The sequence below is a fragment of the Micropterus dolomieu genome, linkage group LG07 (genome assembly GCF_021292245.1).
Source record: "Micropterus dolomieu isolate WLL.071019.BEF.003 ecotype Adirondacks linkage group LG07, ASM2129224v1, whole genome shotgun sequence".
Classification (NCBI taxonomy): Eukaryota; Metazoa; Chordata; class Actinopteri; order Centrarchiformes; family Centrarchidae; genus Micropterus; species Micropterus dolomieu.
In genome coordinates, this window is record NC_060156.1 from 15568126 (window position 1) to 15584050 (window position 15925).

General features: G+C 39.9%; 2 protein-coding genes across 10 annotated transcripts; one reads left to right on the top strand and one right to left on the bottom strand.

Annotated features, from left to right (window-relative positions):
• Positions 1-100: 100 nt before the first annotated feature.
• Positions 101-7686, bottom strand: klhl6 (kelch-like family member 6). 6 transcript variants are annotated; one of them, XM_046053355.1, is made up of 8 exons: positions 7420-7686; positions 6093-6293; positions 5848-6013; positions 3910-4359; positions 3503-3740; positions 2802-3004; positions 1678-1891; positions 101-776 (listed from the first exon to the last, which is right to left on the bottom strand). In XM_046053355.1, exons 2-8 carry the CDS (start codon positions 6200-6202, stop codon positions 478-480), a joined length of 1680 nt encoding a protein of 559 aa, XP_045909311.1. In that variant the 5' UTR covers positions 6203-6293; positions 7420-7686; the 3' UTR covers positions 101-477. The 6 variants fall into 6 exon arrangements, with proteins under 6 accessions (XP_045909311.1, XP_045909312.1, XP_045909309.1 ...); XM_046053356.1 differs by having other exon boundaries at positions 6093-6297; XM_046053353.1 differs by having other exon boundaries at positions 6093-6379.
• On the top strand, positions 7607-15630 carry LOC123973382 (immunoglobulin superfamily member 3-like). Of its 4 annotated transcripts, XR_006825611.1 has the most exons (13): positions 7607-7734; positions 7857-7979; positions 8353-8534; positions 9311-9685; positions 9815-10231; positions 10384-10788; positions 10986-11357; positions 12329-12700; positions 12818-13210; positions 13628-14038; positions 14796-14836; positions 15099-15188; positions 15305-15357. XR_006825611.1 is itself a non-coding variant. In XM_046053348.1 (12 exons), the coding sequence occupies exons 3-12, from the start codon at positions 8465-8467 to the stop codon at positions 15496-15498; spliced, it is 3099 nt and encodes a 1032-aa protein (XP_045909304.1). In that variant the 5' UTR covers positions 7629-7734; positions 7857-7979; positions 8353-8464; the 3' UTR covers positions 15499-15630. The 4 variants fall into 4 exon arrangements, 3 of the variants coding, with proteins under 3 accessions (XP_045909304.1, XP_045909302.1, XP_045909303.1); XM_046053348.1 differs by lacking the exon at positions 14796-14836 and having other exon boundaries at positions 7629-7734; positions 15305-15630; XM_046053347.1 differs by lacking the exon at positions 7607-7734 and having other exon boundaries at positions 14909-15188; positions 15305-15630.
• Positions 15631-15925: the final 295 nt, after the last annotated feature.

The window sequence follows — 15925 nt, forward strand, 5'->3', positions numbered from 1 at the left end:
GTGTGTGTGCTCGCGCGCGCGTGTGAATAAAAATCAGCAGGTGCTAGCCTATAGGGCTTCAGTTTGGTTCCTCAATGCAATGAAAGTCACACCTATAGTGTTGATATGCATATTTTTAGTTATTAATATGGATTTATGTAATTTATCACATCCATTCTGTCAGCAACGTTTTACAGCATAGCACGTTTTTGTATTCTTTATGTTAATGATTTTTAACTGTAAAAGCCATGAAACATTGTATTTTTTGGTATTCAACCAATTCTGTGTTCATCTATTATTACTGTTATAAAATCAAGTTTCAACAATTGCTGCTGTAATATAACATGGCTGCTATTGACCAACTCCTCATATTTAAAAGTGTCATAAAATTAACATAGTTATATACACAAAAACAATCCCCCTTTTCATCACTCTTTCACTTTTCCTTTTCAATCCATTCTTTCATCAACAATAATGTCCTCCTCACAGAAGCATGTGTCATTGGCTCTCTGAAGTAGGTGTTATTCTGTGTATGTGTGTGTAGGACTTCATGAGTGTCACACTGCCATGGTGCGACACGCCCATAGGTAAAACACACTCCTCCGTCAGCACTCCCCGGCCAACGTCCCAGCACATCACTGTGGAGATAACTTGGTTCTTGTTGTCCCGTCCCCCAGTGATGAAAAGTTTGTTGTTACAAGCGGCGATGGCGCAGCTTGCCCTCTCCCCCAGACGGGTCACAAGGGACCAGGAGTCTGACAGAGGCGAGTAGCGGTACATGGCGTGCATGGCACCCCCTGGAAGCAGACAGAGAATGAGTAATTTAATTGTAACATAAGGTTTTTACATATACACATACACTTCCCATTTATTTACTGTATATGCAAATCCGTTTCTCAAACAATTTACCAGACAGATGAGCACGTTCTTGAAAAACATTCAGCATTTGCAAGAACAGATTCATGCCATTCTTAAAAATTAATAACCAAATACCAGTTTGATTGATAATTCCCAGAGAACACACACAAAATAACATTATTTAGAACAATAAATAAAAACAGAGATACCTGTTTTTGCAAATGAACTCTTAATGCTAGAGATAATTTTTGAAGAGTTGGTGTCTACACTACTTTACACTGTGTCTACACTGTGGTCATCTCATTTTGAAATGAAACCCTTCATATATATATATTTTTGGCAACAAACACTTAACCATACTCCAAATATAAATCCACCAATGTACAGTGATGGAAGAAGTATTTAGATCCTTTATTCAAGTAAAGGTATAGCAATATAAAAAATAATTATCCTGCAATTTCAGTAGAAGTTCACAAGTCATTAAAATGTATTTAAAATATCAAAATACTGATAACACAGATAAATGCCCTGTGAATGAATATTATTGGATTGTTATTCGTGTGAATTACTATTCATCTGAATGTAGCATTTCACGGTTTTAGTTGGTTGAGGTAAAGCTATGTTTAACTATTTAATATACTGCATCACATTTTATAAACTCCTATGTTTTGTATGTAAAGTTTTAAATTGTAAAGTAACTAGAAACTAAAAAGATCAAATAATTGTAGGATTAGTTGGAAGTAGAAAAATCAGCATGAAATGAAAATACTGTACTAAAGTACTAATACTTAAAATTTGTCCTTAAGTACAGTACTTGATTAATCAAAACCATCAACTTACCAACTATATAGATGCAGTTGTTGAATGTGACTGCATTAGTGCATTTGGTTTCGATGGGAATGGGTGCCCGTAGTTCCCAGATGTCTGTCCCAGGTTCCCAACACTGGACCTGATCAGTTGCCAGCTTTCCATTTGGCCCGCCACCAATCACATAGATCCATTTGTCAAAGCTTGCAGCTGCAAAGGAGCTCACACCGACTGCAAGAGGAGTCACCTGCAAGTACAGCCAGAAGGGCATTGAAGTAAGTATATGGAGTACAGACAAACAGGCATAGCAGGATATACGTGATATTAAATATTGTTTAAAGCAGTACACTTTATGGAGCATCAAATGTACAGTATTTAACACCAAATGTACACATAAATAATACTGTAATTAACAAGGTTAAGGTTACAACAAGGTTGTTAAATAAATAATTATAATTACAAATAATTACATCACAAAAATTGTGGAAATTATATAAATGAAACAATAATTTGTGAAGTTATTTAAGAAATTATTCAAAATCAATTGAGTTTTAAAGTTTTAAAGGTCTTTATTTTCATTTTATAATAATTATAATAAATTTATTTACTTTATTCAGTATTGGGTGACATGGAATATGTTGTTATGAAATGTAAACGCAACATTGACACCTCCTCACAAAGTTGAAATTGTGAAATCAAATGATTGTTAGCAAACAGTTGCCTATTTCCACATCTAGCAGACATGACACAACATTAGGATTCATATGGAGTTGTGTTTTTTGCCACCTGATAAATGTAAGTGCAGTATTAATTCTCCTTGTAGCTCTGTTTTGGTCTTCCCTTGATGGATGTATTTGGCTCTTTAGCTGCCAAATGCACTACTCACCAGCTTGTCACTAACTTTGTGTGGAGAGCGAAGAAAGGAATCCAAACTAGTAAAGTTATGGGATGTGAAACTATAACAATGAGCTGAAAAACGCTCTGTAGTGCTCATTGGAACTGCAGATTAGGGTTATAATTCTCTGTTCTCTACCTTCCCTCACCTTTCACATACATGAAATTATTGTTATTAAGAAAATATTAATTATGGCCGCTTTAAGGAACATTTGGTGTAAAGTTACACAAAGGTACCACATTAATATAGCATTCATGTTTACCTGTGTCCAGCGATTGTGAAAGGGATCATAGGCCTCTACGCTAGCGAGTCTCTGAACTCCATCAAATCCACCCATTACATACACCTTCCCCCCATGGACTGCCATCTTGTGTCTCCAGCGCCCAGTCATCAGGCTCTCAATCTGGATCCACTTGTCCAGGGCGCCATTATATTTCCAAACATCATGCTGTGTCTCTTTACCTCCTGCAACAACAGGATCATTTTAGAAAACTGTCACCTGCTATACAGACATTTGTCCAAGAACACTGATGCAATTACTAAATCTGTGCTCTACATTGGGCCACCCACAATTCTGATTCAAGATGTAAAATCCCACGACCTAGTCTGAACATTCACAGCATACGTGTCGCTGAACAACTAAAGTAACCATGACTGAGGTGTCAGTTCCTAAATTGGGAAACACCTAAAAACCACATGAACTTTTGCTGCAGATGATCTCACGTCTTCATTTTGTTTTGTTCAGTGGTACACCATGGATTCACTGATTAAAACAACATCACATTTAAATATCAGAATCATAGAAACATTTACAACAACCTGTTTACATGATGAAGATGCAAGGAAAATTAATACTCGATGAGAGGACATATAGAAACAATAACTTGGCAGATATATAAACAGTAGGTGCTGAACAATTTCCCTTTCACCTATACATATCACAGCAACTAAGCCTTCTCTCACCAGATATGTACACTTCATTGCGGAAAGTGATGCAGGCAAACTCCACCCATTTTCTGTTTTGGGATTCGTCCTCCATCTCTGTGATTGGAAGCCTGGCAACCTCCAGCCTGCTGCGTCTAAGGGGGTCCAAACAGGTGACAGTGGAAATGAAGCGTTCATCTTTAGTGCATCCTCCAATTATCAGGAACACCTCTGATAGAAAGTGCTGCACGCGAGGCTTGGTTCGTTCAGAGACCACCTATAAATGTGTTATACATGTACAAACCACAGTAAACAATAAAACAATGACACACAGCAGTAATTGTATCATAAAATCAAATACCCGCAAAAAAGGAGTTTGTAATATGGAATATTTTATAGGATAGTAGTAGATTTTGCCAAATAACATTAGTTCCCTGTATACTGACCTCCCTGCCGGAGAGGTGATAGGTGCGGGCCTCTTGCAAAAGAGGAAAGGCCTCACTGCAACGGCGAATCAGTTCATCTGATTCCACCTTTTCAACAAAGTACGCAGGCTCCAACAATGGCAGTCGCACATGTGAAAGCAACCTGGCCAGTAAAGGATAGCGTTCATCCTGCTGGGCTCTCACCCAGTGCATGAGTGCCTCAAAAACACACTCCTCACACTTCACATCAAGGTCGTCCCTCTGCAGGATCACCTCCAGTGACTCTGCTGGCAGCTCCAGGAAGTCCTGCTGCTGGACTACTTGGGAGAACTGAGAGGTTATGTAGTCCTGAGCCCTGGTCTTCAAAGCCGGTAGGGCATGGTTTTCAGCAAGATTCAGGATCCCAATACAACTCTCTAGGTGCAGAGACTTGCTCATAAAGGCAGCACATGCATCCACCACACGCAGAAACTACAAGAGATAAGGCCAGCATATAGGCATTGAATACAATCTTAAGCTGTCAAATGAGTGAACATGCTGATGTGCATGCACAGGGTTTCTCAGACGTTGATAAACAGATAATGCGACACGAGATTTTTAAAAATGGTTAGTAATACTAGAATTTCAAAAGTGTGCATAACTAAAATAGACAAGACAACAGGAACATTGCCTTAGAAACCCGAAAGGTGCCACAGGCCATACAAGTTTAGAATTATTGCCCTAACTCTTAAAAATAGCCAACATATTTTTTATATCTTCATCACTGTTTTACTATTTCATTTTGTGTTTTGCTTAATTTTTTTTCTTGTAATCTATGTATTTTAGCAATTTTATTGTTTTTCTCTATTTGTTTTAGCAATAATCACTTAAACCCTATTTAGAAAAGTGCTATGCAAATAAAGTTAATATTATTACAGGCATGTGTGCTCAATCAGTACCCTTAATCTTAATGTGATTGTAATTCTAACCTCAATCCTAAATAAGTCACTCCTAACCCTAAAAGAGCCTGTTGAAGGAGTAACAAACCAGAATGTGTGAACTTTTTGTCTTCAAAATCTAAAACTTAAATTGATCGTCACAAAAATGAAGTATAGGAACACAAACCCCTGCCTCCCCTTTTGTGTGGTGCAGCTGTGTAGTTAATTTAAGCCTGTATGGAAAACTGATCCTGAGTGTAAACAACTGGGCAACTTTCACTTCCCTCTCAGAGCTACTCATCTCATCATTAAGTAAGATGTTTGTTCCACTGAATGGGGAAACTGTCTAAAGTGAGAAGATCAGAACAACTTGAAGATTTTAAATGTAGTTCACTGTGATAGAACCTGTCTTTCTGAATTTAAATAAATCAATCATATTATGCATTTTTAATACTTTTTACAGCTGTTTCTGCATCATAGTGGCATCTGCCATGGCTTTGATGCGCCATGTGTGCCAACTGACTACTAATAATTAATTGACACTGAATTAAAATGCCATGACTATCAACTATATTGTATAAAGAGTAAACAGCTGCTGTTGGGTTCAAACTTCACACCTCTAGTTCTGGTTGTTTGTATTTTTACTTCCACAGAAGAATCACATGATCATCCATGTGGTCACACTTAGATACTGTAGTGTGAGAAAGTACTGCAATTCTGATAAAACCCTTTCACAGCCAATTGGATAAGGTAAAAAATGTATCAGGCTAAAAATAAAATGGCTTAGGAACAGGTTTAGGTTTTTGGAAGTCAGTGACTTCACGTAAAAAATACATCAGTTCCTTTGACAATTACAGTCAAATTATGTACAACTTTTTGTCTTTACTGGCAATCAATTTGTAACGGTAAAAAAATTTGTGTTTGTTGCTGATAATCCGCTCAAGATTTACAAGTAACTCTGTGTGTATCAGATGGTGAAACTGCAAAGCAAAACTAATCCAGTATCTTCTTTAACTTTTATTGTAAGTAATTGTCATTTTACCTGAAATTGACTGGCAGCCTCTAGTATTCTCTGAACATTTGAGTGTGTGAGGAGGGCTCGGCTGGTGTAGGTATACTCTAGGAGAGAGCACATGGTTCCACTGTCCAACCCCTTTATTTCCACACGCTCCTCATGACTCTCCTTCAGACCACTGCAAAACATTGCCCTGCACAGAAAAAAACAGTCATTCAGTAAAACCAGCGATGCTAGCTCAATGGAGTTAGCCAATACTAGATTTATTTTACCTGTAGTATTGGCTGGCAGCAGCGAGTATGGCTCTATGGCAAGGGAAGTCATATCCCTGAACACATAGCACCACATCGGTCAGTTCTCTGTTCACTCGCAGGGTTTCCATTCCTCTCTGCAGCTCCACAGGTAGACCTCCATCTTCCCAGTGTAACTCACTTGAGCCTGTCAGGTTCTCTCTCTCCTCGCCTGGGCTGGAGCTATCTCCAAGAGGCAGCAAGGGACAGTCTGTAGTCCTCTCCAGTGAGTCACTCATCTTTCAAACCAGTGGCTCTTCATAAACTCACTATTCTAAGAAGAACAGTTTGCAGCTAGTGTGGATGCACCTGCACTTGTAAAAAGACCCCTGTGGTTTACGCTTGCAGCAGTTGTGTCGCTTTGAGATGTGGATTTGTTTTTTCCTGTCTTCTTTATACTTCCTATTCCTGTTCTGAGAGGAACATACGTATGTAGCAACACTTGTTACTAAACACTTCCTCTTCTTGTGCTGAGTAAATTTCCTCCTAAGTTACTCAATTTGCCCTTTTTTCTTCTTTTCTCAGAACGACAGATGCCAGGTCTCCTCCACGAGACCACACCAAATAGAGATCAGTGCAAACAGCAATCAGCATCCTATTATCATGTTAAGCGTTTGCCCTTCCCTCATTGCCACAACTGAGGCGCCCCTGAGTAAAACCACTAATTCCCTAATGCAGTGGTTCACAGCCTTTTGGCTTGTGAGCCCTTTAAAGTGAAGCAGTGTCTACTTGTGACCCCTTTGCATAGGTTGTATGTGTCTATGGGTTGTGAGCAATAGAATCAGATCCTCAGAGTTTCTTAATTTAACTGTTTCTAGAGGCATGAAGACATAAAACTGTCCAAGCAAAGAATAAAGAAAAGTTGAGAAAAATAAACAATAAATATAAATCATATTTTGTATCATATTTTTCCTTGATAGCTATCTACAACAATATATAATAAATTACATATTCACTATCACATCACTATCTAATTTAATCTATTATTATGTACATTGTATTTATTATTCATCCTTATACATAAAGCTATAATAGATCATGTTGGATTTCTGGATTTCTTCTGCACTAAATATGTGTACAATTTTCTTATGAAGACTAAGGCATTAAAATGTTATATATATTTAATTTCATATCCCATTCATGTTTTATTTGTATCTCATAGCCTGTCTGTGAATTTCTCCTCAGGGATCCATAAAGTCTTATGTCATCTTATCTTATCTTTATCTCACTGAAACATCCCCGGTAAAATAAAACGACAAAAAGAGAGAAGAAAGAAAGAAGAAAGAGAATTGTCTACTACTAGACAAACCTTTGTCCTACACCCCAGAGGCGTCCATCCTGATGGTTATCTACCTTGTTCTTCTTACAGCAAATTCCCCAGCATGTATTTACTCAATCAAGCAGTAAAGCTCGGGCGAGATGCTGGAAAGTGAAAGTCACAGCTGCAGCAGTCAGACGCCTCCATCTTCTCCACTAAGCGGCAGTATTGCCTCGCTGGTCTCCAACACCACATCAAATGAGTGAAATGAGAAATGTTTTGCCGAATTAAGTCGAACTTGGACCCAAGCTGTTTCCTAGCAACGCAATTCAACCGCGGGCACTTTATCTCCGCGAGACTGATCGGGTAAATAGCCTACCAGTATTGCCTATTATTATGTCAATTAATAGCTAATCGAATTCTGGGAAACCGGAAGTTACACACATTATCGGCTATTCTGAAATTAATGAAAGGTAAAATGTTTGTAGGACAAGGGCAGAAACTTTGTAAGACCTGGACGGGTGTCGATCTCTGAAGATGCCGATAGAGTGCACCATCTGCCTGCAGGAGAGACCCGAGCATTTATTTCACCTCACTGCATATTATTTCAGGTAACTTTATGGTTGAGGCTAAAATGAGCGCCTTCTTTTTCAGCTTGTAAATGGTGGTGTTTTTTTGTATCACATTTGATGATGGTGTCTAACCTTGTGATGTAGCCCATATGAGCCCCAACGAGGACAGCGCGTTTTTTTATCCGACAACGGAAATATATCTAACCCAAATCAGATAAGACTGTAGATCGAGGCCGGAACAAATCTATTTGGTGGGTAAAAACTTAAACACAAACCACCGAAACATGTAGCCTACATTTTTATTGACCCACAGTATTGGTGACAATGCCAATACATTTAAAAGTACAGTATGCTGCAATGGTATGTGAAACGTGCAGGTTATATGTCAGACTTCCTCTTCGTGTACCTACAGGAAGCAACCACTTCAGTGTCTGTAAAAGCTCCGGTGGATCTGAAGACTTACTAGGGGCCTCGTCACAGATGCTATGGTGTGAACACTGTGGTACTTCTGAAGCGGGTTCAGGATGATGTGTTCCCTGCAATCATTTTGGAGGGTCAATTTGTTATTCTGTCTGGGACTATTTCTGCACTGTGGTAAGTTGTACATTGAATTCCTGCTGTTGAAATGGGTTCTGGTGAGTGATCATGCTGACTGGAAATTTGGTAGAATATTATCATATTTGTAAAATGTATGCCCTTGTTTTAAAAAGAACAAAAGAAAATGTAGTTTTAAAGTTAAGTGAAGAAAAGTAACTTGGTGTTGTTGAGGGCATTTTAAGTGGAACATTATGTCTGTGTGTCATTATGTCCATCTTAAATATACTACTAAAAAATAACAAGGGATAGTAATAACCAATAATACATACATATCAAGTTTAATGTATCTGATCAAACTTTAATACTCACTGTGTTTTTTGGTAACCTATTTTTATCATTTCATGAAATTGCATTTAGCAAAGACTTCTGTGATTCAACTCAAGGATTCAGAATTGATGATTCACTTATGTTATTCGGTCTGTCTTTTAATAATTTGAAAACAATTAAATTGGTGTAGGCAAACAAAGTAATGGCAAATAAATCCATGAAACTGACAAGGCAGCAATTATCACTTCCTTTCTTTTGAATGTCCTGTAACAGACCGTTTCCATTATTTGCAGGCACTTGTCCTCATTGATGCTTATAATAAATACATACCTCACAGCATATACTGTAAAAAGTTAATATTTATTGCAATGTGCAAAGTCACATGAAGGCTAAATAGCTTTGCTTTTCATATCAATGCAATAGTGAACAAAGGTTGGACACTGAATTGTAACAGTTAATGTTGCAGTATTCAACTGACTTCTGTGTTTTGTCTGTGGTTCACTCAGGAGAAGCCAGAGTGCACACTGAAGTACAGGCTGGGCCTCTGTATCGTGTGGTGGGTTCTTTGCTCTCCATCACCTGCAATGTGAGTGGCTTTGCCAGTGCTAGCACTAGAAAAGAATTTGAATTCTGTATTAACAAGCCTTCAAATCCCACTTTTGAAATTAACATCATCAGCACCAGTGACCAAAGCTTCAGCTTTGCTATGTATAGCAGCCGTGTGAGAACTGGGGAAATTACTCTGAAACATGTTTCTTCAAACTCAGTCGTCTTTGAGATACAAAGCCTAGAAAAACATGATGAAGGGGAATATGAATGTTCTGTAATCAACACAGAACAGATTTATAATGGAATCTATAGTGCTAAAACAACAGTGAAAGGTAATCAGTCACCATTCTATTTTTCTATTTTAAGACATACCTTTCAATGTAACTGCATCACTGTAATGTAGGATGGCAAAAATGTTTTACTTTTATGTCTTTGTGTCTGTTGCTGATGCGGTACCACAGTGATTGACAACTCCCTAAGCGTTTCATCACCTTCGTCCACCTCACTGAGCTATAATGAGGACGATGCTCTCACTTTAACATGCCAAGCCTCCACTAACACCATCCAGCACACCCATCTGTCTCTTGCCTGGTATCTCCATAAAGATGGCGAGGACAATGCTCATCTTATAATTTCTCTGGACAGAGATTTCACACTGAACCCAGGCCAGGGGTTTGAGGGGCGATACCAAGCTGGACTCATAAGTTTAGATAAAATGGGAGAGACCACATACAGGCTTAAGATGGCTCAGTTACAGCTTTCAGACCAAGGCAGGATCTACTGTCAGGCTCAGGAGTGGATCCAAGATCCTGACCGCTCCTGGTATGTTATCACACAGAAGGATGCAGAGGAAACTACCCTGAATGTCAACGCCAGAGGTTAGACGCTTCTAACATTTAACTGATTCTATTTAATAGCACATCTTGATAAGTCGACACATTCATCTTTGCTCTTCCCCTATGCAGCATCACTGTGGTTTCTTGGCAGGATGTGTTTGTCTCGCTATGCTTTTTTTTTTTGCCTTGAGTAGAGGTGGTGCCAGACATGTCTTCTCTGGTGGTGAGAGTCTCGGCACAGCCGACAACTCTGCAGGAGGGGCAAGAGCTAACGCTATCCTGCAGCGTAGGCACACACAACCTGGAGGAAAGGTTCTTCTCTGTAGCCTGGCTCAGGGGAAGTGATGAGCTGGCCCGCATTGGCCCTACAGGCATTCTGTCTGTAGGACCCAAGTATAGCGTGCGAGCGAAAGAAGGCGAGCTTAGGGCAGCCCGGACGGGAGACAGAGATTACAGTCTCATATTGCAGCCTGTTAGAACTGATGACCAAGGAGAGTATATCTGTAGGGCATGGCCTCAGGACAGAGGCCAGGATGGGGCCTTTACACAGGGAGCAGCCAAGGACTCCATCAGCAAGTTGGTCAACATCTCAGCCACAGGTCAGTCAGCAAGTGAACCCATACTGACTGAGACTCACAAGACATTTAGTCAGAGTTTAATTTTGTTACCTGTGGGATGTACCATTGATTTTACGTTTTATCTTCTTTATCTCTTGTGAAGAATAATAAAGTCATTGTGTTTTCTAAAAATATCCTCTCAAACACACCCTTGTCATCTGTCTGTTGTCTCATCACAGAAAGTGGGCTCTCAGTTGAAATGCAAAACACTCCGAGTGTGAACGAAGGTGACAGGTTGAAGCTCACCTGTAAAGTGCTTGGGGTCAAAGGTCAGCTCTCCGTCACCTGGCAACATAGATCAGCATCCACCACAACACCCATGTTCACCACTCTCATCAGTCTAAGTCAGGAGGGTGTTACGGCGAAAGCGAAGGAGTTCATGAGTCGCAAAGTAAAGGCAATGCGTCCATCAACTGACACCTTTACCCTAGAGCTTGATGAGGTCACACCTTCTGATTCAGGTGTCTACCAGTGTACTGTGTCTGAGTGGAATACTAATAGCAAGACCAACAGCCAGTCACAGACTACAACTGTGACAGTGGCTCCTGTGGGTAAGATATGTCTAAATCTACCTGTGTAGTACAAATTATTCCAGATAAAATTTATGATTAAACCTGCACATTGAGTTTCCTCTTATCATGTTTGATTACTCGCTATACAATGGCTTCACCATATATGAAACACCAAGGATGTGGATGTTGGTCAGTCTACCAGTTGGCCAGATTTCCATGACACTGAGAATGCATATTCACGGTTCCCAGAAGATTATTCCCAATGTTTTGACAACCCCTCTGATCTTTCCTGTAGTACCACCATCGGGCTAAAACTTCCATTTGAATGCAAGACATATCAAAATCTAATAGGAATACACTTTCTGAGTGCATTCGTGCTCCACAGAGGAGGAGCCTTTTCCATTTCACCTCTGCATACATTTTAAGTTTGCACTCAAGACATTTCAAAACCCAATGGGCAGATTGCCATGACATATGCACAATCATGCATCCAAGAGGAAAATTGATTTTGATTTTAATCAGTGCAAACTTTGCACTTTGAGCCAGACCATGAGTAAAGCTCTCAGAAAAACTAAAAGGATGTTTTTTGTTCTGTCCAAAAAATTTTTGTGTTGTAGGGTGTAAAGAGGTTCACTACCAGTGCTTCAGACTTTAAGCTTGAAAATGCATTTTCATGCATCGAAATGATATAAGTATCGACTTTTGAGTGCCTCACTGCATATACCCTATTTGCATAGACTGTGCGCCAAGACTGCTTAATGCTTTAAGTTTTGTGTCATTTTGATGATTATGGGCATAATAACCTTTTCTTGTTTTAAAGAAGGAAATTAAATTGAGAAATGATGTACAAGATAAGTGTGAGAATAACTGAGAGAAGACAATGCTTTGTAAATCTAATTTATTCACATCTCTTTTTTACTTTTAACACTTATGATCACATGATGATTGTACGATGCTCAGTTTCTGCTTTCCTATTTGCCACAGTTGACTATTTGGGATTTTTGTCACAGATTCATTTGTGAAAGTGAACCTGATAAGTCGCAAAACCAGAGTGCCTGTAGGAGAAAATGTGGAGTTGATGTGCCGGGTCAGAGGGCCACGCATACCATTAACACTGACTTGGAGCCTGCAGCGTGATGTCTCAACCCTAGATAACATTCTGACACTGTACTCTGATGGTGCCATCAGCTGGTCTGGAGACCAGCACCGCTACCAGCTGAAAGTAGAGAACAAAAAGAATGAAGTCATTCACTACCTTCTTATCAACGGTGCAAGCCACAGGGAGGCAGGGAGGTACCAGTGTAGCGTGTCTGTCTTTCTGGAGAATGTACACAAGAAGCTACCTGCATCCAACCAGCTGGCTGTGAGTGTGCAGAACCCAGGTACCACTGAGATTTGTTAAGCTGCATGCCATCTCTAGAGCAATTTTAGGAAGAAAGCTGCACTGTGAATTTCTCCTTGTTTCTCATACATGTCTTCCCTTTCTCTCCCTCTCCTAGAGACAAAGCTCACTCTCAGCCCCACTCAGGCCTTGACAAGAAATATCAACACTGACATAGAAATAAAATGCTCAGTTATCTCCGAAACCTCTGCGTCCTCTCGCTATGCTGTCACCTGGCTGCTGCAACTACAGGCTGAAAATAAGACCATTGTAAGCTCAGACCAGGATGCCATAGTAACATTTGGACCCCAGGTAGAATCGAGCCTCAGCCAGCGGATCAGCATGAAACGCACTAAGGGCCCTTGTTTTGAGTTGAATATTCGGCAAGCTCAAATCTCAGACACTGGCTCATACATATGTGAGGTGGTGGAGTGGCTACAGGATCCTCATGGTGATTGGTATGAGCTCTCACCAGTGTCCAAAACTACACATCTAACCCTTATTCAGCCTGGTAAGTTTGTGTATCTTTAAATAGCTCATGGAAAATGTCTCCAGATTTCATTAAGCACTTAACATGTCATCAGCTTCATATACAGCCCACACCATTTTAAAGGCCCTAAAAACCAATTTTCATATTATAAGCAATGGGGTCCTACATGACCATACTATGTTCAGCCAAAGTTTTGTGCATTTTAAGTGAGACATTTCCATATTTGTCTATTTATCCTATACTTATCTCACTGATTTAAAGTCGATGGGGCTAAAAGCCTTTGTGAATTACTTAAAGTTATGACTGCTATTTTGTGAATATTTTGTCATGAATATATAGAAATACTTTTTTCATGGGCTTTATACAAACCTAATTTGACAAAACATTTAATTCTAGATTGACTGCATTTTCTTTTCTCTGCCCTCTATCATTCTCCAGCCAGTGACCTTCGTTTAGATAAGAAGGACCAGCTGCTGTTTGCCTGGGAGGGAGACGAGGTGGAGCTCAAGTGTAACATGACCTCAGGTGCACCCAGTCCACTTTTTTCCTACAAATTAGCTTGGCTCTACACTGGACCCAATTCTTCCGCCACCAATACCCTGGTGGAGCTTCATCCGACAGGCCTGACGATTTACCCAGAGAACCAGGGGCTCAGAGACCTGCAGGGGCGGCTTCGTCTCTCCAGACCCACTCAGAGCAGCTTCTACCTAGGAATTCATAGGGCACATGAGGAGGATAGTGGGACCTACCAGTGCAAGGTGGAGCAATACCAGCTAGATCATGACAGCCGCTGGCAGCAAAAGGCCTCAGACAGTGCTGGCCCCATCACTGTGACTGTTCATGTTCCAGGTATGATTACATCTTTCAGAGCACTCTGTAGGCAGCTTTATAAATGTGTCTGTTTTGTTTGCATCTGTCTCTAAATAGTTTTGGGGAATTCACCTTTTCACTTTCTTACCAAGAGACAGACGAGAAGATTGATATCACTTGTCTGCTTGGTGCTTGTGAAGCTATACCGTGAGTAGCCAACTTAATTTAAATGAGCACATAAACTAGAAACAGGGGGAAACAGCTTAGCCTGGCTCTGTCCACCGGTATTAATGATGGCTGCCCAGTTCCAGGGCTCTGATATTGTGCATGCTCTCTCACTGACATGGCTTACTAGGACACTAAATAGAATAAAGTCAAAATATCTTGGAAAACTGCAGTGAAAATGGTCTGTTAAGATGTTGTATCTTGCAAACAAAAACAGGAAGTGTAAAAGGCAATCATACTACTGGGCCCAACACCTCTTTGTTTTTGTATGGATGTTGAGTTTCCCGGTTCCTGTCTTTGTGCAAAGTTAGGCAAACCCGCTGCTTGTGGTAGTCTTTTATTTACAGAACAGACATGAGAGTGGTATCAATCTTCTCATCTAACAGTCAGTAGAAAAGTGAACGTGTGCTTGTCTGCATGCATTTTTATGGCTTGTGCTGCACAACCACACATGCAGTTTCTCTGGTGCTGTCCTAGTTGTGGTGTGTGTTTTTTATTTTTATTTTTTTACATACATTTTGTTATCTCTACTTTGGAATATGTGTATTTTTACCTGCATGCTCTTTCACAGGAAAAAACCTGTCCATTGTAAAGAAAGAAGAGGAGCTGAATGTGAGCAGTTCCCAGAATTTCACTGTCCCCTGTCATATTGCCAAACAATCCAGCATTAAATCTGTGTTCCAGGTCACGTGGTTTTGGCAGAAATGGGGAGAAACTGAACCTAGCCCCATATTCTCAGTTTACCGAAACTGTACCCTACAATACAGTGTGGAGAAGGGTGGTTGTCTAAGATATGACCACCCTTTGCCCAACCAGTTCAGCCTAACAGTTTTGAAGCCAGGTCCTGAAGATAGTGGCGTGTATTTCTGTGCAGTAGAAGAGTGGCTCCCATCTCTGTCCCGTGGGTGGTGGAAGATTGCAGAGGAAAAGTCCGGAAATTGGACTGTCAATGTCTATGCAGAAGGTAAGCACATCTTAATGTGATTAGCACTTTCTCCCAAGCAAATATCAGTGGCTGAAAACCATGTTAAACGATGTGTGTGGACAAAAGTAATGAATTCTTTGTTTTCTTCTTTGTAGGACATGCTAAAGCAGTCTTTGAGCCAGAATGCATGTCAGGTACCTGGATAAGGATTCTCGTAGCTGTTGTCATCGGCACACTGTTGGTCATATTGCTACTGGTGCTGAAGATATGCCGGAGTAAAGGAAAGAAGACCGAACAATCTCTGTGGGCAGAGCAGCCTCTGAACACCAAAGCCAGTGCAGAGGAATGAAACTCAAAGAGGAAAAATGCAATTTTTAAAAAAAATAAGTTTTTATAACTATATAAAGTTGTATTGTATGTTTTTGTTTTTTTTAATTCAAAGTTCAATTATTTGTTTAACTGAATTATGATGATCTGTTTATAAAAAAAAAAAAAACTTGTTTAAATGTTTTATACTCTGCAGTGGGGAATAATTTTGCCTTTTTTGAATTAAATTCATTAAGCCTTTAAAATTAAACAGGCACTTCATTTTTACAGCTAAAACTTCTTTGCATAATCACTAGCTTCTTAATGCCTGCAATGGACAGTTGGGCTAAGCAGCAGATCAACTCTGTGGCTTTACACCTACAAAGCAACATACTCTGACAGATTCCTTTATGTAGCAACATAGCAGGCAGCTTGATGGCAGGAGGTGAGTCAAAGTATAACATGTCTAA